The sequence below is a fragment of the Rhinatrema bivittatum genome, chromosome 8, assembly GCF_901001135.1.
Source record: "Rhinatrema bivittatum chromosome 8, aRhiBiv1.1, whole genome shotgun sequence".
Classification (NCBI taxonomy): Eukaryota; Metazoa; Chordata; class Amphibia; order Gymnophiona; family Rhinatrematidae; genus Rhinatrema; species Rhinatrema bivittatum.
This window is the reverse complement of record NC_042622.1, coordinates 249732763-249755659: the sequence shown is the minus strand read 5'-3', so window position 1 is coordinate 249755659 and position 22897 is coordinate 249732763. Positions and strand designations below refer to the sequence as shown.

Here is a 22897-nt window from a genome sequence, read left to right as displayed (position 1 = left end):
GAGACATAAAAATCAACAGATATGACAACTGGGAAACCTTCCATGACTCACTGAAGCTTTTGGGCCCCACATTTAAAGATAGAAATTACCCCACTAATTCTAGGGGGCTTGGGGAAGCCATGACTCATTTACTTATTGGGTGTGTACTTTCAGTACTTTTCTGCTAAGAACTTAAGAAATGACATGTCCCCTGTATGTACCCGAATCAGTCCAGACTGCTGGGTTTTGCCTCCCTTCCAGCAGACGGAGACAGAGAAAAACTTGAAGAGCACCCCCTCTTAACCTGGTGTGCCACCTGCGACTCTTCAGTATTTCTCTGTCTCCTGCAGACGGAGGTGGTGCAAAACCTGCAGTCCTGAATTGATCTTGAAGTTCACAAAAACAAAAAAAACAGATCAAACAGGACAACAAGGGAAGAGTTTTGCAGCAGAACTACAAGTGGTACTGATCCTCCCAGGGGGTAGGCAGGTCCTGGTGGGTCCATCCCCCCTGGTTGTAGGTAGCTCTGGAGCTGGGGTTGGACATTCTGCCTGCTCCCTTGATCCAGTGAGGCGCCTGGGGTGATTACCAGTGGTCTGGTCCCTCCCCCTCCTTCACATCAGCTCCAGGGAAGTTTTTTGAATTCCTCTGGTTGAGTGGCTTGGCCTTTAATAAAAAGAAACAAAAACAGAAAAGCCGTGCGACTGCCCTTTACTCCACCAGCCCGGTGGCAGTATTATCTCGCTGTCGCGCCTTAGGCTCCTGGCATCCGCTCGCTATTTAGAGCTTGCTCTGCGCCATACATGAGCGCCCACGCGCTTCTCCCCTCTCCAGCATGCCATGTGCGTCTCGGTGCAGCGCCTGTGGGGAGCTGGCTTGGCAATTCTCCCGAACAGGCCTGTGTTTCCGGTGCCTCCCCGGCAGGAAGGGAACATCGGAGGCAGCGGAGAGAAGTTTGGCTAAGTCTCGCGGTGCGGGCAAGCAGCCAACTGTGCAGGGGGATGAGGCTGACCCGTTCTCACTGAACACGGGAACAGCAGCCATTTTGGATACATTTGCTGCTGCATCAGCTCGAGCGGCAGGGGGAGGGGATCTCCCGCCACAACTTTCTCCCCCAGATTTGAGTCCTGGGAGTCCCCAGGACTCGTTTCAAGATTTCCCCAATGACGATCCCGTTCTCCCGGTGTGGGATCCTAGGGGCCAACCTGCCTTTACCGCGGACTTTGTGCTGCTGATGCACAAAACCTATTTTGCCAGCAGGTCAGAGCCGGGCAAGACAGGAGCGCGCGGACTGCCTGAAGACCCACCACCCCGGAAGGTCCCCAGGTGGTTGACGTCGCAGGGGGCTATTCGGATTCATAAGATCCAGGGTCCCTCACCTCGTGGAGATCAAGGGGCCTCGGACCTGCGGGGGCACCCAGGCCCTGACTCTTCCCAGCCTCCTGCTCCCCTCACTGGGATGGATCAGGACGAGGAACTACTAACAATCCCTTCAGTAAAGTCAGCAAAATTAACCCAAGTGAGAGAAAGGGCTTTATCATTGGCTGGGCCCATACTATGGAACACGATGCCCCCCAAACTCAGATTACAGAATAATCTCAAAACTTTTAAGAAAAATTTAAAAACATGGCTCTTTAAAAAAGCCTTCACTAAAGAGTGTGGAGGGTAGAGAATGAAAGTACAGAGGAATGCAGATGAGAATGAATTTACTCAATCCTACATTTAAGAAGTAATATCTCAAAGAGATAGTAACTCAATAATATACCTGGACTTGACCAACATTACTCAAATAATGATTTTGTTTATGAAATTGTAACCGAACTTTATTGGCACCTGTTAGAATGTACGATATCCTAGATTTACTAACCTTAGTCTATGTGCCTATTTGTAAACCGTTGCGATGGTATATAACTTAGCGACGGTATAGAAAAGTTTTTAAATAAATAGAATAAATAAACCAGAGAGGTCTGTTCCAGTGGAAGGTGATGACCCGAGGGTGGTTCGCTTATTTCAGAGAGATGAGCTTGACCCGCTGATCCTGCATGTCCTTGCCAAGTTGGGAATTTTGCTCCCTCAGGATGTCCCGGGCCACGACACGGTAGATCCTGTTCTGGCCGGGTTGCGTGGTCCAGCTAGGACCTTTCCTTTTCATCCTATGCTTCAACAGCTGATGATCTGGGAGTGGGACAATCCGGAGTCGGGTCTGCTAGTGGAGCGAGCTACAGACAAGCTATATCCACTGCCTGAGGAGTCTCTGGAGATCTTGATTGTCAGCTGTCACCAAAAGAACAGCTATCCCGGTGGCAGGAGCAGCGGCCCTTAAAGATTTCCAGGACAAGAAACTCAAAGTCCACCTCAAGAGAATCTTCGAGGTGTCGGCACTAGGGGTGAGGGCTGCTGACTGTAGCGGTCTCATGCAGGGAGCAAGCCTGAGGTGGGTTCAGCAACTCCTCAGTTCAGGAGTCGGAGCGCTTGGAAGGGGGGCAGTAGCGTATGGTATGGATGCCTTGTATGACCTCCTCCGTACCTCGTCCAGGTCTATGGTGTCTGCAGTTTCGGCCTGAAGGCTCTTGTGGCTACATAGCTGGTTGGCTGAGGTTTCCTCTAGGTCTCAGCTGGGGGTGCTCCCCGTTAAGGGAAAATTCCTGTTTGGAGATGATTTGGCGCAGCTGATAAAGTCTTTAGGGGAGAATAAGGTGCATAAGCTTCCCAAGGACAAGCCTAGAGGGACTAGAAATTTCCTCCCTCCTCGTTCTCGCTTTCGGGGTTAGAGACATTTTCGACAGAGCAGGGCACCTCCCCTGGGACAGCGGCAAACATCAGGGAGATCTCATTCCTGGTCCTAGTCCTTTCGAGGGCTCAGACCAGTCTGCGACGGAGTCAACCAAGACTCTTCTGGACCCAAATCCTCTCAATGAGGTAAGACCGACCAATTCCTCTGTTCATCGGTGGATGGCTGTCCTTGTTTTACGAGGAATGGGTCAAAATAACGTCGGACCAGTGGGTTCTAAACATTATAGAACACGGTTACGCTTTAGAATTTGCTCGGCCTCTTTGAGACCTATTTCTGATTTCTCCCTGCACGGCATCGGTAAAGAAGCAGATTGTGACTCAAATCTCAACAAGCTGGAAAGCCTTGGGGCCTTAGTTCCGATTCCCCCAGACAAATTCAGGACCGGGCGTTACTCCATCTATTTTGTGGTGCCCAAGAAAGAAGGCACTTTCCGTCCGATTCTGGATCTCAAACAGGTGAACAAGGCTCTCAAAGTGCCATAGTTTTGGATGGAAACCCTGTGTTCAGTCATTGCGGCAGTGTGCAGTGATGAGTTCTTGGCTTTTCTGGATCTACCGGAAGCATATCTGCACATCAGAATCCACAAATATCATCAGAGATATCTCCGGTTCAGAGAAACCGGAGGCATTTTCAGTTCAAGGTTCGGTTTGGTGACAGCTACCCGCACCTTCACCAAGATGATGATGGTGGTGGCGGCAACTCTCAGGTGAGAGGGAGTACTGGTTCATCCATATCTAGACGACTGACTCATTCAAGCGAAATGGGAGGACCTCTGCAGGCTGGTGATACACAAAGTTTTACACCACCTGCGCTCCCTCGGCTGGGTCATCAGTCAGTCCAAGAGCCATCTGCTTCCTTCCCAGGTCCTGGACTTCTTGGGAGCGTGATTCGATACTCAGGTCGGCAAAGTCTTCCTCATGGAGGAACTGATAACCAAGCTGATGTCGCAAGTTCATCATCTCTTGACACTGCCAGCACACAGGATCTGGGATTACTTGCGGGTTCTTGGTTCCATGGCATCCACTCTGGAATTGGTCCCATGGACGATTGCTCATATGAGGCCTTTACAGAGAGCTTTGCTTTCCCGCTGGGATCCGATGTCTGAGGAGTTCCAGGTTCCCTTACCACTCACATAGTCCGCTTGTCCTCGACCACTTGAAGCAAAGTGTGGACCTTGAGGTGATAGTAACCACAGACGCCAGTCTCTCTGGTTGGGGAGCTGTGTACCAGTCTCAGTCAGCCCTGAGCCAGTGGTGGCAAGAGGAGGCACAATGGTCCATCAGTCTCCTGGAAACAAGAGCGGTGTACTTGGCGTTGCAGAGATTTCTCCCTCTAGTCCACAGTCGGGCGATGAGAGTATTGTCTGACAATGCGACGATAGTGGCTTACATCAACTGTCAAGGGGGAGCCAAGAGTCGTCCAGTAGCCTTAGCAGAGAAACTTATGGCCTGGGCGGAACGTCATCTAGCCCTGCTGGTGGCCTCTCACATAGTGAGGGTCGACAATGTGCAGGCGGATTTTCTCAGCTATCAATGATTGGACTCCAGAGAATGGAAGCTGTTCTGGTATGCAATGGCACTTATCTTTCACCGATGGGTCACTCCTCATTTGGATTTCATGGCGACTCAAAAGAATGCAAAGGCGCCACGCTCCTTCAGTTGCAGAAGGGAACATGGGGCGGAAGGGGTATATGCACTAATGCTTCCTTGGCCCCATGACATTCTGCTCTACATGTTTCCTCCATGGCCTCTGGTAGGCAAGATTCTGAGGCGAATAGAAGCTCACCCAGGGACGTTCATCCTAGTAGCTCTGGAGTGGCCTTGGAGACCATGGTTTGCAGATCTAGTCAACCTGGCCTTGGATGGTCATCTTCCAAACCTGCTGCATCAGGGTCCAGTATTTTTAGACCAGGAGGATCGCTTTTGTCTAGTGGCCTGGCTTATGAGAGGAGACAATTGAGAAAGCAAGATTATCCTGAGGATATCATAACCACTCTCTTACGGGCGCAAAAGACCTCTACTTCTATAACATGTCAGGGTATGGAAGGTCTTTGACTCTTTTTGTAGCGAGTAAGGAGTCCTTCCTCGTCAAGCCTTGGTGACACAGATTCTTGCATTTCTACAGAAAGGCCTCAGCAAGGGTTATCCTTTAGTTCCCTCCGGGTGCAAGTAGCAGCTTTGGGATGTCTTAGAGGCAAGATTGAGGGTGCGGCTTTGGCAGCTCACCCTGATGTGGTACGTTTTCTTATAGGGGCGAAGCATGAACCCTCCGGTCCGTTCCATTTGTCCTTTGTGGAGTCTTAATTTGGTGCTCCGGGTGTTATGTGAACCTCCCTTTGAGTCCCTCAAGAAATCCACCTTAAAGGATTTAACTCTCAAGACACTTTTTTTGGTGGCTATCTGCTCCACAAGGAGGGTCTCTGAGATTCAAGCCCTCTCCTGTAGGGAGCCTTTTCTATGGTTTTCTGATTCAGGGGTTTTACTCAGAATGGTTCCCTCCTTCCTTCTGAAGGTTGTTTTGGCCTTCCACTTAAATCAGTCAGTGGAACTCCCGGCCTTTCTGGTTTTTGATTGGGATACTCCTCACGCTAAAGAATTGAAGCGTCTAGATGTCAAAAGAATTCTTTTGCGTTACCTCGAGGTCACCAATGCCTTTCGGGTTTCAGATCTTCTTTTTGTTCTGTGGAATGGTGCTAAGAAAGGACATAAAGCATCTAAAGCTACCATTGCCCGCTGGTTGAAAGAGGCTATCACTTCCGCTTATATTTGCCATGGACAACTTGTTCCGGACGGTTTAAAAGCTCATTCAGTCCGGTTGCAAGCTGCTTCCTGGGCAGAGAGCCAGTTGGTATTGCTGCAAGAAATCTGCAAAGCGGTGACTTGGAAGTCTCTGCACACTTTTGCCAGACACTATCGTTTGGACATCCAGGCACTGGACATCAACTGTTTTGGGAGCAGTGTCATTCGAGCGGGACTCTCCAGGTCCCACCCTGATCCTGGAACATACAGGGAAAGGAAAATTGGTTCTTACTTGCTAATTTTCATTCCTGTAGTACTATGGATCAGTCCACATACCCGCCCATTGGGGGGGAGGGGTGTCCAGTTTTTTTCCTTGAGAGTCCGCTCGTTGTTTCTATTCACAGCATTTCCTATTTGATCTCCTAGGTGCTGCAGAAGAAGATTACAGATTATTTCTCACATGTACATAGTTTGTTTGGTTTCTTCTGTCCTTGCCTGATCTGACCGTTGTTTAAACTGGTTTTTCTGCTTTGGTAAGGTTAATACTGAAGAGACACAGGTGGCACACCAGATTAAGAGGGGATGCTCTTCAAGTTTTTCTCTGTCTCCATCTGCTGGAAGGGAGGCAAAACCCAGCAGTCTGGACTGATCCGTAGTACTACAGGGACGAAAATTAGCAGGTAAGAACCAATTTTCCTTTGGCTCGGACCAAGAGTCCATCAAGCCCAGGATCCTGTCTCCAACAATGGCCAATCCAGGTCATTGGGAAGCATCCAGCAGATCCCAAAGAGCAGTTGGAAATCCTTGTTGCTCACTCCCAGGGATAAGTGGTGGCTTTTTCAGAGTCCACTTGGTTAATAATTGCTTATGGAGCTTTTCCACAGGAACTGTAAACACAGCTCTGCTAGATACCTTGACCAGATCCTCCAGCAATAAATTCCATAGTTTAATTACGGGTAGCATGAATAAATACTTTCTCCAATTGATCTGCTACTTTCATGGAGTGTCTCCTAACCCTAGTACTATCTGAAAGGATAATTAACGGTTCCCTTTTTACCTGTTCCACCCCACTCATGATTTTATAGACCTCTATCATATCCCCTCTCAGCCATCTCTTCTCCAGGCTGGAAAGCCCTAACCTGTTTAATCTTTCCTTTCAGCAGAGCCATTCCATCCCTTTTATTTTTCCTTAGTGGGTTATACTAAATACTCCGACATTACGTCTCGCTCTGCTAACTTCAGAGTTGGCCATATTTTGATTGCTTTCAGCCCAAAGATCTCATCCACAGCTTGAGCAAGAACTGAGGGTTTCCGCCCCCTCCCAACTCCAACACATGCAGTACCATCCATGTGTGTCAACTATTAACTTTTAACATTTTTACATTTTAAAGGCATTAGGGGGAAATTACCTTCCCCTGTTGCTTTTCCCAATCACAAGACCATACTGTATGCAGAATAAGAGGCATAGAAGGCTCAGCCAGTTCAGTGACAAGTTGGTGGATCGTCCCCTGACTCTCTGTAATACTTGTGTACCATGCTGTCTTCGAGGACCCAGGGTGGGATGAGATTTCCAATTATTTTTTCTCCAATTTTTCCTCTTTCTTCCTTTCACCTTCTCTCCTGGTCCTTCCCTCTTTTCTTTCTTTTTTTTTTAACCAGACGGGATGCTTTTCACGGCTACGGTGACCGATTTCCTGGCAATCGATGCCGTCATTTATCGAAGCCTTGGAGACAGCCCCACGCTGCGCACGGTCAAACACGACTCCAAGTGGTTCAAAGGTGAGGCAGCCGCTGAGCAGCTGGGCTTCTGAAAGTTAGAGAAAGGGCATAGGAGAAGCCCCAGATAAGGATGCCCCTCATTATCTAAAGATTTCAAATGAAAGGTTCCTCCTTACAAAAGATCTTTGGATCAGGGCAGTCTCTGATAACCTATACAAACTAAGGGACAAATTGCCCCCTTCTACTGGTGATCAAGTTCTCTGTTTTCTGTGCGTGCTAGCACCAGGCAGAGGTTCAGCGCTCTCTAGGACCACCTCTGCCAGATAACTCCCAGGTAGTTGAGTCCCTCTTCATTAAGGAGCCTTGGATCAAGACACTGCCCACAGTGCTGATAGTGCTACATTAGCTCACACCTGTGCTGAGTTGATGCTCATCTTGTGTTTGGACTCTTTCTGTTAGAGCCATTCTTCGTTCATGCCATAGAGTGGGGGAGCCATGTCTATTTCTTCTTCCGGGAGATTGCCATGGAGTACAACTACCTGGAAAAGGTAAGAGAGTCTGTTCTATCTCCCTGGCTTTACCAAGGAGGGATCTGAAGAGGGGGCCCTGTGCAAATTTTAAGCAAAGTCAAAAGTGGTGGGGGTGCAGAAAGATTTTACCCATATCTAACCTCTCTAGTTGGCATCCGCCCTGCGCTCAGCAGCAGGCCAGTCATGGGTTTCTGAAGACCCAGAAATTCTCATTTGTATTATACTCATGCCTTTTTTTGTTTTTGTTTTAAAAGTAAAAAAAAAAAAACATAACTTGGAAGTCTTTTGCCTTTTATCTTCTAATTTGATAGGATCATAATGGCAGATAGCAACCACAAAGTCCATCTCATCTGCTTTTTAACTAATACCACAGACTGATCTCCCTGCTGCAGGAGATTTTGGAAAAGTGAATTCTGAGGTGAGGGAGGGGTGGGCTGTAGCTGTATGTCTTTTCCTCTCCCTCTTAGCTGATCCCTGTTGCAGGTGGTGGTGTCCCGTGTTGGCCGCGTGTGTAAGAATGACCTGGGTGGTTCTCAGCGTGTGCTGGAGAAGCAGTGGACCTCCTTCCTCAAGGCTCGCCTGAACTGCTCTGTCCCAGGAGACTCGCATTTCTATTTCAATGTCATTCAGTCGGTGACGGACATAATCTTCCTAGGTGGTCGGCCCGTAGTCCTTGTGGTCTTCTCCACCCCCACCAACAGGTGAGTCCTGCTCCTCCCATGGGACTGCTGCTGCCTGCAGGGCTGTGCAGTTTCTGGGGGACACCGTGATGCCCTTTACCTAACGAGAAGCCAGATCCCCACCCCCACCCCAAAAGGATCTTAAAAAGGTCCCTGTCCCTAAGAGCCCAACTGCCCTGGGCCTGTCTAAAACCAATCCTGGTCCTTCTAAGATGATAGGAAGGAAGAATTTGCACACTTTTCATGCTAGTGGCTGTTTTAAGTGCTTCCAGCTCAACCATGCCTGACACGTTTCAGGAGTGACAGGGAGCCAGCCACTCTGTGAGAACAGATTTTTTTTTCCTTCAGTCTCTGTCGAGTGCCAGACTCCCAGTTCCTAGCATGGGGGCTTTCTGATTGCTCTAGTGGAAAGCATTCCTGGGCCTGCATCCCAACTGTTTTCCTTTACCGAGCAGAGGAGAAAAGAAAGCAAAAAGAAACCAAAAGCGCCAGGGCCTGCTTTGGACTTGCTGTGCTCTGAATATTCATCGCTAGGAGTGGAACAGCCAGTGTCTGTTTATTATGAGCCTCCCGCATTGTCGTGGGCGCTGCTAACTGTACGAAGAAGCCTTCCTACTGCTGCAATTAATTTCTGTTCGCTTGCAATTGAGGTGGGGGGTGGGTTGCCATGTGTGCATAGAGTTTCTCTTTGCTGAGGGGGGGGAGGGTGGTTGAGCTATTCCACATGGCAAGCGACTTGTGCAACAATATGGCCTGGGAGCCCCTTCCTGGAATCAGAAAAAAGCAGGGCCATCTCTCCTACAGAAATAAGTCATGTCGGAGCTGAGATCTGCTGATTTCCTCCCATGGCACCCGCTCCCTGACCTTCCCTGACCTTCCCATTGACCCTATTCCTGAAGTCAGTCTTGTGTCCTCGGTTGATGACTGGGTCTCTGGAAGTTCTCCTCCTACAGCAGCTGCAACACATTTACTCTGGGATGTTTTTCTTCTCTATGTCCTCCCAGGGAAAACCTTTTATTTTTATCCATGGGAATCTTCACTTCTACCCACCCTTTCATGGCTGGAAACATTTCCTCAGTATTCTCCTCTTCTCTGCATCGTCTTGTGGATGAAGATGTGTCTGTGGGGATTGTTCCCATCTGTGTCGACTTGTTGAGGTGGTTGCGTCTATGGGATTTATCCCATCTCAATGTCTTCTTGGGAATGGAGAGGTGTCCATGGGATTCTGCCCTTCCTCTCGTGGCTTGAGACCTGTGTCTGAGATTATTTCCCTTCCCCATGGCATCTCGTTCCTGTAATAGTGCAGGTGTTTTTTTATGATGCTTCTTTCTAGTGCGAGTTACAGACAGATTGCTCGGTAATTATCAACTTACAATTTACCCTCCTGTTATTTTCCTCTGCAGGCTAAGAGGCTAAGTGGGCCCGTGCCAGGACTTGAGCCTATGAGCTGCAGGTTGACACAGATGTTGCAGGCAGATGCCGGAAGTAGCCCATTAGCCCCTTTGGGAGCCTTAGGTAGATGAGGCCAGGCGGTAGCTGAAACAGGATCAGTTAAATTATGAGTGCGATATTGTACAAAGGGAATAAAGGAACACCAGGCCCCGCTGTATTACTGTCAGACCCTGAGCCTTCGGTGAAGATGTTCTGATGCTTCTGGGCCCATTCTCACTCGAAAGGGCACACCCTTTAAGCTGCCCTCGAGCTAACCATCATCCCAACCTCCCCTTATGGGCTAGAAGTTCTGGTGCATTGCTTCATGAAAGGGTGTTTCTCCTGACCCCAGGGCCCTGCTGAAGGTGCAAGACCCTTGCAGTCTGCCACAGGCATGCTCCAGCCCTGTTTAAGAAACTCATTCGCTCCAGCATAAATGAAGCAAACCGAGCTGCTATCTAGCCAGCTGCATGAAGCCTGACTGCAGGGCCACAGATGCAGGTGTCCCCATTTCTGTTGGTGAGAAAGCATGAGGGTGGATCTGCAGGGTATCAGAGGTGGGGAGAGCCTCTGTGTGACCCTTGAGATTAGGCAGAGAAACCAACCGTGAAGCTCTCATGGTGGAGGCTTGGACAGAAAAACTTCACTAGGGTTTATTTCAGCAGGGAGGGAAGTGGTACATAAGAACATAAGAAGTTGCCATACTGGGTCAGACCGAGGGTCAATCAAGCCCAGCATCCTGTTTCCAACCATGGCTAATCTAGGCTACAAGTACCTGGAAAGTACCCAAAACATTAAATAGATCCCATTCTACTAATGCCAGTGATAGCAGTGACTATTTCCTAAGTCAGCTTGATTAATAGCAATTTATGGGCTTCTCCTCCAGGAACTTATCCAAACCTTTTTTAAACCCAGCTACACTAACTGCACTAACCACCACCTCCAGCAATGAATTCCATAGCTTGTGTGTTGAGTGAAAAGAATTTTCTCCGATTTGTTTTAAATGTGCTACTTACTAACTTTATGGAGTGCCCCCTAGTCTTTCTATTATCAGAACCAATTCACATTTACCCATTCAAGTCTTTTCATGATTTTGTAGACCTCTATCATATCCCCCCTCAGCCATCTCTTCTCCAAGGTGAACAGCCCTAACCACTTTAGCTTTTCCTCATAGGGGAGCTGTTCTGTGCCCTTTATCATTTAGGTCTCCCTTCTCTGTACCTTCTCCATCGCAACTATATCTTTTTTCAGATGCGGCAACCAGAATTGTAGACAATATTCAAGGTGCGGTCTCACCATGGAGTGATACAAAGGCATTATGACATTTTCCGTTTTATTCACCATTCCCTCCCTAATAATTCCTAACATTCTGTTTGTTTTTTTGATTGCCACAGCACACTGAGTCAATTTCAATGTGTTATCCACTATGACACCTAGATCTCTTTCCTGGGTGGTAACTCCTAAGATAGAACCTAACATTGCGTAATTACAGCAAGGGTTATTTTTCCCTATATGCAACACCTTGCACTTATCCACATTAAATTTCATCTGCCATTTGGATGCCCAATCTTCCAGTCTCGCAAGATCCTCCTGCAATTTATCACAATCTGCTTGTGATTTAACTACTCTGAATAATTCTGTATCATCTGCAAATTTGATCACCTCCAGATCATTTATAAATATATTGAAAAGCACCGGTCCAAGTACAGATCCCTGAGGCACTCCACTGTTTACCTTTTTCCACTGAGAAAATTGACCATTTCCTAGCGTGTAGCAGATGGACTCAGGACCAATGGGTATAGTGTACTCCTGATAGCAGATGGGATACAGAGTCAGATTTCAACGCTGACGTCAGCCTACATATACCCGTGCAGGAAGCTTAGCTCTTCAGTATTTCTCCGTCTCCTAAAGCAGATAGGGACACTACACACACTAGAATAGTGTTAGAAAATTTAAACCAAAGAAAAAAAAAAAAAGAAAATTTACCTCTACAAGACGAGCCCCGCTCTCCTGCCTAAGGGTCCCTCCCCCAGTCGAGAATTCCTGAGGTGATTTCAGAGATCCCTCAGAGGCAAGCCTCGGTCCGGTAGCCGGTTCCCGGCATGGACTTAGCCCCCAGAGTGGCTGAGAGGCAGCAGGTGCAGAAATGAGCGCGGCAGTGAAGGTAACTCCCTCTCCCCCTTCAGCCGGAGACCACCTGGCATGAGACTGGGAAACGCCGAGACCAGGTAAGGTAGAAACCTCTCTTAAATTCTCCAGTCTCCGAGGCTCGATTAGCCACTCAGATCATCCTTCCGGCGTCTGTTAAATCGGGTTGAGCAGTCCCGTCTGGGCTAGACCGCGATCCGGTGCGAGGGTCCACACACATGGAGACACTCCGGGGGGTCGCCATCTTGTCTGCATGGTCATCGGCGCCATTTCCCCCCCCCCTTGACCACCGTATTGTCCGCTCACCTGAGCCGTGCGCACAACCGACTTGTGCGCACAGCGGCGCGCACAATTGTGCCCTACGCATAGTGGCCTGCACAAATGGCCCGAGCGCACAGATAGGCCTTTGCGCACAGCGGCGCGCGCATCTTAGCCAGGCGCACAAATAGTAACCTGCACACACATCTTGCGCATCCCGCACGCACATCATCGGCGCAACCGGAGCGCACATCTAAGCCTCCCGGCGCACGCACCTACGCGTACAGACGAGTTTTGAGTCACTCCACGTGCACAAATCATGGCACCGCCAGCCAAGAAAGCCAAGGGACAAGCCCTCTGCCCAGTCTGACACCTGAGCGCTGCGCAACCTGAAGTGGCCTCCGTCCTATGCCTGCAGTGCGAAGAGGCTCAGGGGGAACCTAAGCAAGGCCCCCCACAGCCAGTAGAGGGATCTGGATCCACCAATGATAGTACCCCGGACCTCTGTATCTCTGAGTCAGCGCCTACACAGGAGGGCACCTCGGGGGCCTCCACTGGATTTAATATGGACCCAGGGACTTTTTCCTGAGCGGAATTCTTCAAAGGGCTGCAAATCTTTGTCCAGGCGCAATCGGTACTGCCTGCGACACAGTCCCAGTCTCCATCAGAAGCACAAGACCTTCCAAGCACCTCTCGGACCTCCCAAGACGTGCCCCATTCAAGCAAAAGCCTTCCCTAAGGGGATACAGACACCTCGGGGGACGAGACTGACTCCCTGGAGGAAGGGGACATCCCTCCAGGGATGGAACCATACCGAACCATGCTGTGATTCTTCTCCAAAGACGAGTTACCAGCTCTCGTGTCCCTAACCCTGAAGGCGCTGACCATTCCAGGCATGAGTACCACAGCGGAGCCAAAGACAAACCCCGTTTTGGTTTCCCTCCGTCAGGCCTCATGCTATTTCCCAATGCTGTAGGCCGTACAACAACTGATTGACCTGGAATAGAATGCCCTTGAGGCCAGCTTCAAAGGAGGTTGGGCCCTAGAAGCCCTATTCCCCCTGGAACCCATGGCCAAAGACCTGCTACGGTTCCCAAAAGTGGATGCCATGGTTTGCACAATCTCAAAGCGCACGACCATCCCAGTCGAAGGAGGAGCTACACTCAAAGATGCCCAGGACAGACGTCAGGAATCCATCCTCAAACAGTCATTTGATGTTGCAGCAATGACCCTGCAGATCGCTTCCTGCTGTGCCGTTGTGACGCACATTTCATTTATTAAAATTTATTAATCGCCTAACACAAGTAGGCCTAGGCGATATACAATACATACATACATAGTAAAAACATGTAATTAACATATATGTAACACACAATCTTTAGTTTCACAGAAACTAAAATAACCAATACCATATAAAGATACTTAGGTATACATTAGCTCTAGATCGTATCTCCTATACATCACAGCTTATTATAAGAATTATTCTCACTTACATTTCTCTAACATACATTATAAGCACGAAGGAGCAAATACTCTTTTAATAGATATTTAAATTTTTTTACATCATCTAAAGACCGGAGTTCAAATGGAATAAGATTCCACTGAGCTGGTGCAGCAATGGAAAAGGAGGTCTCTCTAGTACAGAACAAGTGTGCTTGTCGAACCGATGGAATTTCTAGAAGATTCAACTGGGACGATCTTAAGTTTCTTACAGGTTTATAAATCCGTAATAAAGCGTTTAGCCAAAACGAAGAATCTGAAGCAAGAAGCTTAAAGACAATCATAACAATTTTGAATACAATTCGATCAGTTACTGGTAACCAATTAAGTCTACACAGGATGGGAGAAATGTGCTCAAAACGCTTTGAATGTGAAACAAGCCTTGCAGCTGAGTTCAACAAAAGTTGTATCGAATGTAACGTCACTTTAGGTAATCCTGCTTGCTTCTCTCCAGAGATGCAACCACTTCCGCTGAAACATTAGAACCGGCGATATCCTTCCTCACGGATGCAACCTCAGCCAGGGGCGTCTCCTCCATAGTGGCAGCCAGAAGGCAACTTTGGCTCCGAAATTGGTCAGCCGACGCGACCTCCAAAGCGAACTTCACGAGAATGCCTGTTTGGAAGTGAATTGGAGAACTTAGCCAACAAATGGGGCGAATCTCCAGTACCTCATCTACCGGTGTTAGAATCTGCTATGCTGATGGGAGGAGCAAGCAGATGGGAGTTAGCGATCTGTTAGGAATTAGCTCCTGGAGTGGGAGGTGTTAACAATCTGTTGTACTCAGCTCCTGAATTGGGAGGAGTGAGCAATCTGTTGTAAATCTGCTGCTGGATACTCCTGTTGGGGAAGGAGTCAGCAATCTGTTATGAGTCACCGTGCAGTGTTAGCAATCAGTTAGGGACTGGCTCCCGTGGAAGGAGGAGTTTAGCAATCTGATATGCTCCGTAGGCGGAACTAGCAATCTAGCAATCTTGTTATGATATAGACTGCTGAGTTGGCAATCTGTACCAGCGGAGTACTAGAGAGGGTACTCAGCTGGAAAGGAATGTAAATAGGTGAATCCTTGGGCCGATGGCAGATGACAGCGCCCCCAGGAGGATATCCTGAGAGGGACCACCGGCTAGGCTTGGGTATGGAGACATACACAGATAGTTCTTTTATTAGACAGGTTAGTAGAACCACCGAGAGGTGGCAATAGTGAGCTGATATGCCCGGCAGGGCTGAAGTCCCTCAGATACTGGAACTGCGATCCCAGGGTTGCTGAGCTGTAGAGAGACTATAGATAGTGAGTAGACAGGGTATGCTGAATACATAGCCAGTAGTAGATGACAATCTCACATAGATTCTTAAGGAGGCTCAGTAGCTGGAAAGAGTTAGGCCCTCGAGGAGCGAGTACCTGGTTCCAGGGAAAGCTCTGAGAGAGCGGTGGTAACTCACGAATGTCTGTATCTGCGAGAGCTTCCAGGCAGTAGAGAATTTATTTATTTATTTATTTAAAGTCTCTTATATACCGATAGCCATTCGCACATCGCATCGGTTCACAATGAACAAAAAACTTTTGGGCAGCACCCTTACATATAACCGATAACAATACAAATAACCGGGGGAGTAGGCAATGCAAATTAATAGATCAATAAATAGTGAAAACTATAAATATAACATACATAAAGTATTCAGGAACATGGGCCCTCGAGGAGCGAATACCGGTTCCTATCTGCAATCTGAAATAGAGAAAAGAGAGCGAGGCCCCCGAGGAGGCAGAGTAGCTTGGACGAATCCAGTAAGCGATTCCGAATCCTTGTCCGAGACCGAATTCGTGTTCTAGTCCGATTCGGAGTCCGGGTCCTTGCTAACTCAAATCATAAGCGAAAGTGAAGACCTTTTATGTTGAAAACGGATGACGTCAATACAGGGGGATGCCCCTGAGTTTCGCGCCCTTGCTGGTACATACTTCGGAGCGTGCGCGCGCGTGCCCTACATCATCAGGAACATGGCGGATCCGCAGCATCGAGCCGGTCCAGGGACGCCAGGGAGAAGCGGCATGGGGACGCCGCGGCAGCAAGCCGTCCATCAGACCCGGAGGGAGTCGCCACAGAGGTAGAGAGGTTGGAGCAAGGGCATAGAGCAGCCACGAACGCAACAACCGGAGGACAGGAACAAAAGAAACCAGTGCTCCTCCCCCCGAAGAACCAAGGGCAGAGGAGCCCAGCACTTTAGACCATACAAGAACACATACTACCAAGCACCTCGGCCCGCAGCCAGGTCCCAGTCCTTTCGGAACAGACACAACAAGAGGGAAGCAGGCTCAAGTACAGGCCCCGGCCGCAACCCACAATGAGAATAAACAGACCCATCCACAGGAAGAAGTCATAGGGGGCACTCTTACCCTCTTCTACCAAAGTTGGGTCGAGATAACGTCGGACAAGTGAGTTCTAACCATCATTCAAGAGGGATACTATGTGGACTTCCACAGCATCCCTCCAGACAAATTTGTGAGATCACTGTGCCACTCCCTCTCCAAGAGGATGGCAGTGGAATCCACACTGACAAAACTACTCAGCCTAAAGGCGATAACCCCGGTGCCCATGCACCAACAAAATACTGGTCACTATTCCATCTATTTTATCGTCCCCAAGAAGGAGGGAACGTTCAGGCCCATCCTGGACCTCAAGACCCTCAATCGCTACCTGAGGGTACCACACTTCCGCATGGAAACCTTACACTCAGTCATAAGGGCAATACAGCCGGGAGAATTCCTGACTTTACTGGATCTATCCGAAGCCTATCTCCACATCCTGGTCCATTTCGAACATCAGCGCTTCCTATGCTTTGCGTACTGGACCATCATTACCAGTTCCGGGCGCTACCCTTCGGACTCGCTACTGCCCCTCGGACCTTCACCAAAATCATGGTGGTAATGGCGGCAACACTGAGGAAAAAATGAATCCTCGTACATCTGTATCTGGACGATTGGCTGATCAAGGCAAAATCTCCAGAGAAAAGTTACCAAGCGACCACCAGAGTCAAGAATCTACTGCAGAATCTTGGGTGGGTCATCAATGCAACCAAGAGCTGCCTGCAGCCCTCCCAATTTCTAGAGTACCTGGGAGTCCGGTTCGACACCAAACAAGACAAGGTTGTCCTTCCCCCTCCAAGGAGAAGGAAACTGATAGGTCAGCTGCGAAAACTGTTGAACTATGCTCCCCCCAAGGTATAGAACTACCTCCAAGTCTCATGACATCAACCCTAGAAGTCGTTCCATGGGCAAGGGCTCTCAAACACCCACTACAACGTTCCCTACTGTCACGATGGAACCTGACTTCCCAGAACTACTCCATTCACCTCCAGCTACCAGCAGAGGTTCGGACCCAGCTCCAATGGTGGCTAAAGGAAGACCATCTGAGCAAGGGAGTAAAACTATCCCCACCGAACTGGATCTTGCTCACCATGGATACGAGCCTGCGAGGGTGGGGAGCCCACTGCCAGGAACCGACGGCCCAGGGACAATGGGACAAGGAAGAGTCGGGATGGAACATAAACCGACTGGAAGCCCGAGCAGTCAGACTAGCCTGCCTATGATTCGGCCACAGACTCCGGGGCGAATCTGTCAGAGTCATGTCGGACAACGCCACAACAGTTGCCTATATCAACCTCCAGGGAGGACCAGAAGCCAACAGGTGTTCCTGGAAATAGACCTCCTCATGGCGTGGGCGGAAGCAAACTTGCAAGGGATCTCAGCCGCCCACATCGTGGGAAAAGACAATGTCTCTGCAGACTACCTCAGCAGAGAGAGGCTAGACCCAGGGGAATGGACACTTTCGACCACAGCCTTCCAGTTGATAGTAAACTGCTGGGGAACCCCAGCCATGGATTGCCTGGCAACCCGGTCCAACGCCCAAGTTCCCAAGTTCTTCAGCCACAGATGAGAACCGCAATCCCGGGGAATCAACACCCTTGTCCATACCTGGCCACAGGAAGACCTGCTGTACGCCTTTCCCTCATGGCCACTACTGGGCATGATCATCAGCAAGATAGAACACCACAGGGGACTAATACTTCTAGTGGCCCTGGACTGGCCAAGAAGGCCATGGTATGCAGACATGCGAAGACTTCTTGCGGGGAACCCTCTGTGCCTACCTCCACACAGGGACCTTCTCCGGCAAGGACCGATCCTCCACGAAGGCCCGACTTGATTCTTTCTTACGGTCTGGCCCTTGAGAGGACTTGCCTAAAGAAAAGCGGATACTCTAAGGCAGTGAATGACACCTTGCTTTGAACCCACAAGTTCTCCACATCACTAGCTTACATACGAATATGGAGAGTATTCGAAGCCTGGTGTGAGGACCACGAGATCCTTCCGTGGACAGTCAAAATTCCCATGATCCTGGAATTCCTACAGGACAGCTTGAAGAAGGGATTGTCTCTCATCTCCCTCAAGGTTCAGGTGGCCGCGCTGGCCTGCTTCAGAGCCAAAGTGGACGACATCAGCCTATCAACCCATCCAGATGTTTCCCGCTTCCTGAGAGGGGTTAAACAAATCCAACCACCATTAAAGTGGCTGGTGCCCCTATGGAATCATCAATCTAGTACTAGACTTCCTAGCGGGAACTTCCTTCAGACCAACACGCGGTCTGTCACTACGGCTCCTGACCCTGAAGACTGCATTCCTAGTGGCAATATGTTCAGCCCGTCGCATCTCCGAGCTTCAAGCACTATCCTGTCGGGAACCGTTCCTCGGGTTCACACTGGGAACCATACAGCTACACACTGTCCCCTCCTTTCTACCAAAAGTGGTTTCTCAGTTTCATCTAAACCAAACCATTTCGCTGCCATCGCCAGATGATCATGAGGAATCGGAAGACTCACCCCGTCTTTGCCATCTAAACGTTGGCAGACTCCTAGCCCGATACCTGGAAAGATCGGAATCTGTGCGAAAGACGGACCACCTATTCGTCCTTCACAGCGGAAAGAAACAGAGGGAAGCGGCCTTACGGGCAACTATAGCCCGCTGGATCAAAGAAGTAATCAAAGCGGCCTACGTAGAGGCAGGGAAGCCTCCACCTCTACAAGTGGAGTCAATGAGTCAAGGCTCATTCTACAAGGGCCCAGGCAGTGTTCTGGGTGGAAACCAAGATGCTGTCGCCTGCCGAGATCTGTCGGGCGGCTACGTGGTCCTTCAGACACACTTTCTCCAGGTTCTACCGCCTGGATGTCCAGGCCCGGGAGGACACAACCTTTGCAAGGGCAGTACTAAGTGGGCCACAAGCAACCTCCCACCCTGTTCGGGACTAGCTTTTGTACATCCTTAGTCCATCTGCTACACGCAAGGAAATGGAGAAATTACTTACCTGATAATTTTGTTTTCCTTAGTGTAGACAGATGGACTCAGCATCCCGCTCACGGCTGCCCCGGAATCCGGAAACCTCGGGTGACAAACCCCGAGAACAAGACAAGCACGGGTAAGCCAGGTATTACCCCTAGTTCTAGACACCCATAGTTACCGGGTGTCGGCTTTATTCGGTTGAGTGCGCTGGCAGTCTCCAATTTGGAAATCAGTTGAACCAGTCCTAGTTAATCAAGTTAATCAAGTTATTAAAGCACACATATATCCACAATTGATTTTTGAGGAGAATACTGAAGAGCTAAGCTTCCTGCACGGATATATGTAGGCTGATGTCAGCGTTGAAATCTGACTCCGTCTCCCATCTGCTATCAGGAGTACAATATACCCATTGATCCTGAGTTCATCTGTCTACACTAAGGAAAACGAAATTATCAGGTAAGTAATTTCTCCATTTAATCCTACTCTCTGTTTCCTGTCTTTTAACCAGTTTGTAATCCACAAAAGGACATCTCCCCCATCCCATGACTTTTTAGTTTTCTTAGAAGCCTCTCATGCAGGACTTTGTCAAACGCCTTCTGAAAATCCAAATACACCACGTCTACCAGTTCACCTTTGTCCACATGCTTGTTCACTCCTTCAAAAAAATGTAGGAGATTTGTGAGATAAGATTTCCCTTGGGTAAATCCATGCTGGCTGTGTCCCATTAAACCATGTTTATCTATATGCTTTGTGATTTTGATCTTTAGAATAGTTTTCCTGGCACTGAAGTCAGGTTCACCAGTCTATAATTTCCCGGATCACCCCTGGAGCTCTTTTTAAATATCGGGGTTACATTGGCCACCCGCCAAGATCTGAAATATCTCTCCCTGCTTTTCCCCTGTACCTGAATCTGGGTTACCAGCATCTTTCTTTCTCTCTCCTTCTGTAGTATCCCTGGTTCGGCTGTCTGTGCTTTTGATATGGAACAGATAGTACTGGTATTTGAGGGACGCTTCAGAGAACAGAAGTCCCCCGAGTCCATCTGGACTCCTGTGCCAGAGGAACTGGTTCCAAAACCCCGGTAAGTGGCCAAACTCTAGGGGCTTGGAAGAGATCAGACTGACGGGTCAATACAGTAAGGCCGCGGTAGAAACAGTGCGGCAGTGTCAGGCGCACCCTTCCTCCCCGCACGCACAGTTCTCTTCACTAAGTCCCCGATACTCTCTTCTAATTGCATGCAAATGCATGCCGCGGCTTTAAAGCGTTAGGGAAGGGTTATGCCCGCGCAACCCATTTTACTGTATAGGCGCTTAATACAGGGCCTATACAGTAACCTGGGTGCGCTGGTACCTGTCATTTCAAATGTCATTTCAAATGGCATTTGGAATGACAGGCACCAGGAAGTGTAAAAAACACGAAAAGTCTTTGTTGCTTCGTCGCTGTGTCTCTCCTCCCGGAGCAGGGCGTGAAAGCAGCCTTGCTCCGGGAGGAGGTGAGGCACAGCGGCGAAGACAGACGGGAGAGGAGAAAAAGCAGAGCCGAGCAGAGCCGAGCAAAGCGAAAGCATGCGAGCAAAGCGAAAGCGTGCAGCAAGCCGGCGAAATAGACCTGCGAGCAGAGGCAATAGCAGCGTTTCGGTAAGCCTGGCACCCTCCTTGATGTAGTACGTCCCGGATGCCCCCCCCTCCCCAGCGCGCCCGCCACTACCCCTTTCCATCAGCTGCATCCACTGCGACCCGGCAGTCCCGTGAGGCCTACAAAAAAAAAAAAAATCCCTGGCTCCCGCGCCCCCGCACTGGCCCGCCGACTTTACCCCCCTCCTCCCGATCGGGCGGGTAGGCGGCGGCGAAAACCAAAGCAATTTTTTTTTTTTTTCAAAAAGCGACATCACACAATGCATAAAATAATTTCTCCAGCCTTAAAGCGACTTACTTTTGGGATCTGTCAAGTAAGTCGCAAAAGTAACTTACTTTTCTGAAGCCATCACGATCGTAGCTCAAGACGAAGATGGCTGCCTGCATGGGGGAAAGCGTGCAATTGGCCGCTGAAGACGTGACGTCACATCCCGTGACGCCAAACGTCGTGACGTCACGTCTTCAGCTGTCAATTGCATGCTTTCCCCGTGCAGGCGGCCATCTTCGTCTTCGTCCGGAGGAGCTAAGATCGTGTTCCTGATGGCTTCAGAAAAGTAAGTTACTTTTGCGACTTACTTTTGGGATCTTGACAGATCCCAAAAGTAAGTCGCTTTTGGAAAAAACCAAAATTGTCGCTTTAAGGCTGGAGAAATTATTTTATGCATTGTGTGATGTCGCTTTTTGAAAAAAAAAAATTGATTTTGTTTTTTTTTTGCTTTTCGCCGCCGCCTACCCGCCCGATCGGGAGGAGGGGGGTAGAGTCGGCGGGCCAGTGCGGGGGCGCGTGAGCCGGGGATTTTTTTTTTTTTTTGTAGGCCTCACGGGACTGCCGGGTCGCAGTGGTAGCATGGCGCTGTGAGGGGGGCGAAAGGGTATATACCCATGAACGGATTTGAGTGGGAGCGCTCTGTGAAGCGGGACATGCCCGTGAGGGGCATAATGGGTGGATGCAGCTGATGAAAGGGGTAGTGGCGGGCGCGCTGGGGAGGGGGGGGGCATCCGGGACGTACTACATCAAGGAGGGTGCCAGGCTTATTGTTTTATTGTGTTTGAGTATCTTAAGCGGTGTCGATGGATTTGTTACTAGACTCCTAACTCCTACTAGGGGGAGGCGGTAAACTAAGGAGATAATATCAGCGCCCGTTACAGTATCGGAGGGGAATAGCTAATTCCTTCATTATACAGCTTTTTCGTTCATTTACATGCTGGGTGCGGAAAGGGTTATGTGTCTATTTTACAAAGCGCTAAGGACGCGTGAAACTGGAGACTGTATCGCTGGATGGCCTTACTCGTCTGTATTGTGCGCTCCCAGCACGTTACAGACGGGGAATCTTTAACCGCACGTTACTGTATCGACCTGTGAGTTGGGTTGGGTTGTACTGCTGCGCTCAGCAGAAACCAGGTGCAACATGCCACAGCTAGCAAGAAGAGAAGCTATTATCTGAAGGAAGGAAACTAACCTCAATCTGAAATTAAAGGGGGACTGGAAAAAAGATTTCCCTTGTTAAACAGCCCATTTTTAACCTTTCAGAATATCCTGCCCTGTGTTAGGCTCACATTTTCTTTTCATAAACCTCTGCTGAGCTTAGGGTTCCTTAGCAGTTTCTAGCCTTCTTGTACATAGCACTGCTGCCAGGGGTTCCTCTGAGCCAGGTCTGTGAATGAAGCAGAAAAAAAAAGCTCATTGGCACTTGGAGGAATCCCTGGCAGCAGTAGCAGGGCTGGTGTTTGAAGGATCCCTTTTCCAGCTGGAACAGCAGGAGCAGTGCTTGGAGGAGCCAATTTATTTATTTATTTATTTAATTTTATATACCGTCAATCTGTAGACAGTCTAGATGGTGTAGAATAAATAAATACAAAATTAAAAGAAAACATTTTAAAATAATCATTTACAAGAGAAACAATAGAAAAATTAAACTCAAATTCATTAAAATAAAGTAAAAGAAAAGTAAAATAAGCTTCAGATCTGACAAGCAGTATACAATAATCATATAATAGAAATAATACAAAATATTAAATTCAAATTCATTAAAATACAATAAAAATAACTAAAAGTAATTAAGCCTAACATACGATAAAAATGTGATTAATAAGGACATTACTGACTGCTGAATACTACTTAAACCATTGTCATAAAAACACATCTGACTGCTGCATTAG

At 48.8% G+C, this 22897-nt stretch overlaps 1 protein-coding gene across 4 annotated transcripts in view; it reads left to right on the top strand.

Moving 5' to 3' along the window:
• Positions 1-22897, top strand: part of SEMA6B (semaphorin 6B) — a 280427-nt gene that overhangs the window by 227694 nt on the left and 29836 nt on the right. For all 4 annotated transcript variants that reach the window (XM_029614551.1, XM_029614549.1, XM_029614550.1 and 1 more), the window contains 4 exons: positions 7171-7290; positions 7690-7778; positions 8244-8461; positions 20053-20184. In XM_029614551.1, coding sequence (XP_029470411.1) covers positions 7171-7290; positions 7690-7778; positions 8244-8461; positions 20053-20184 — 559 coding nt within the window. The remainder of the gene's footprint in view (positions 1-7170; positions 7291-7689; positions 7779-8243; positions 8462-20052; positions 20185-22897) is intronic.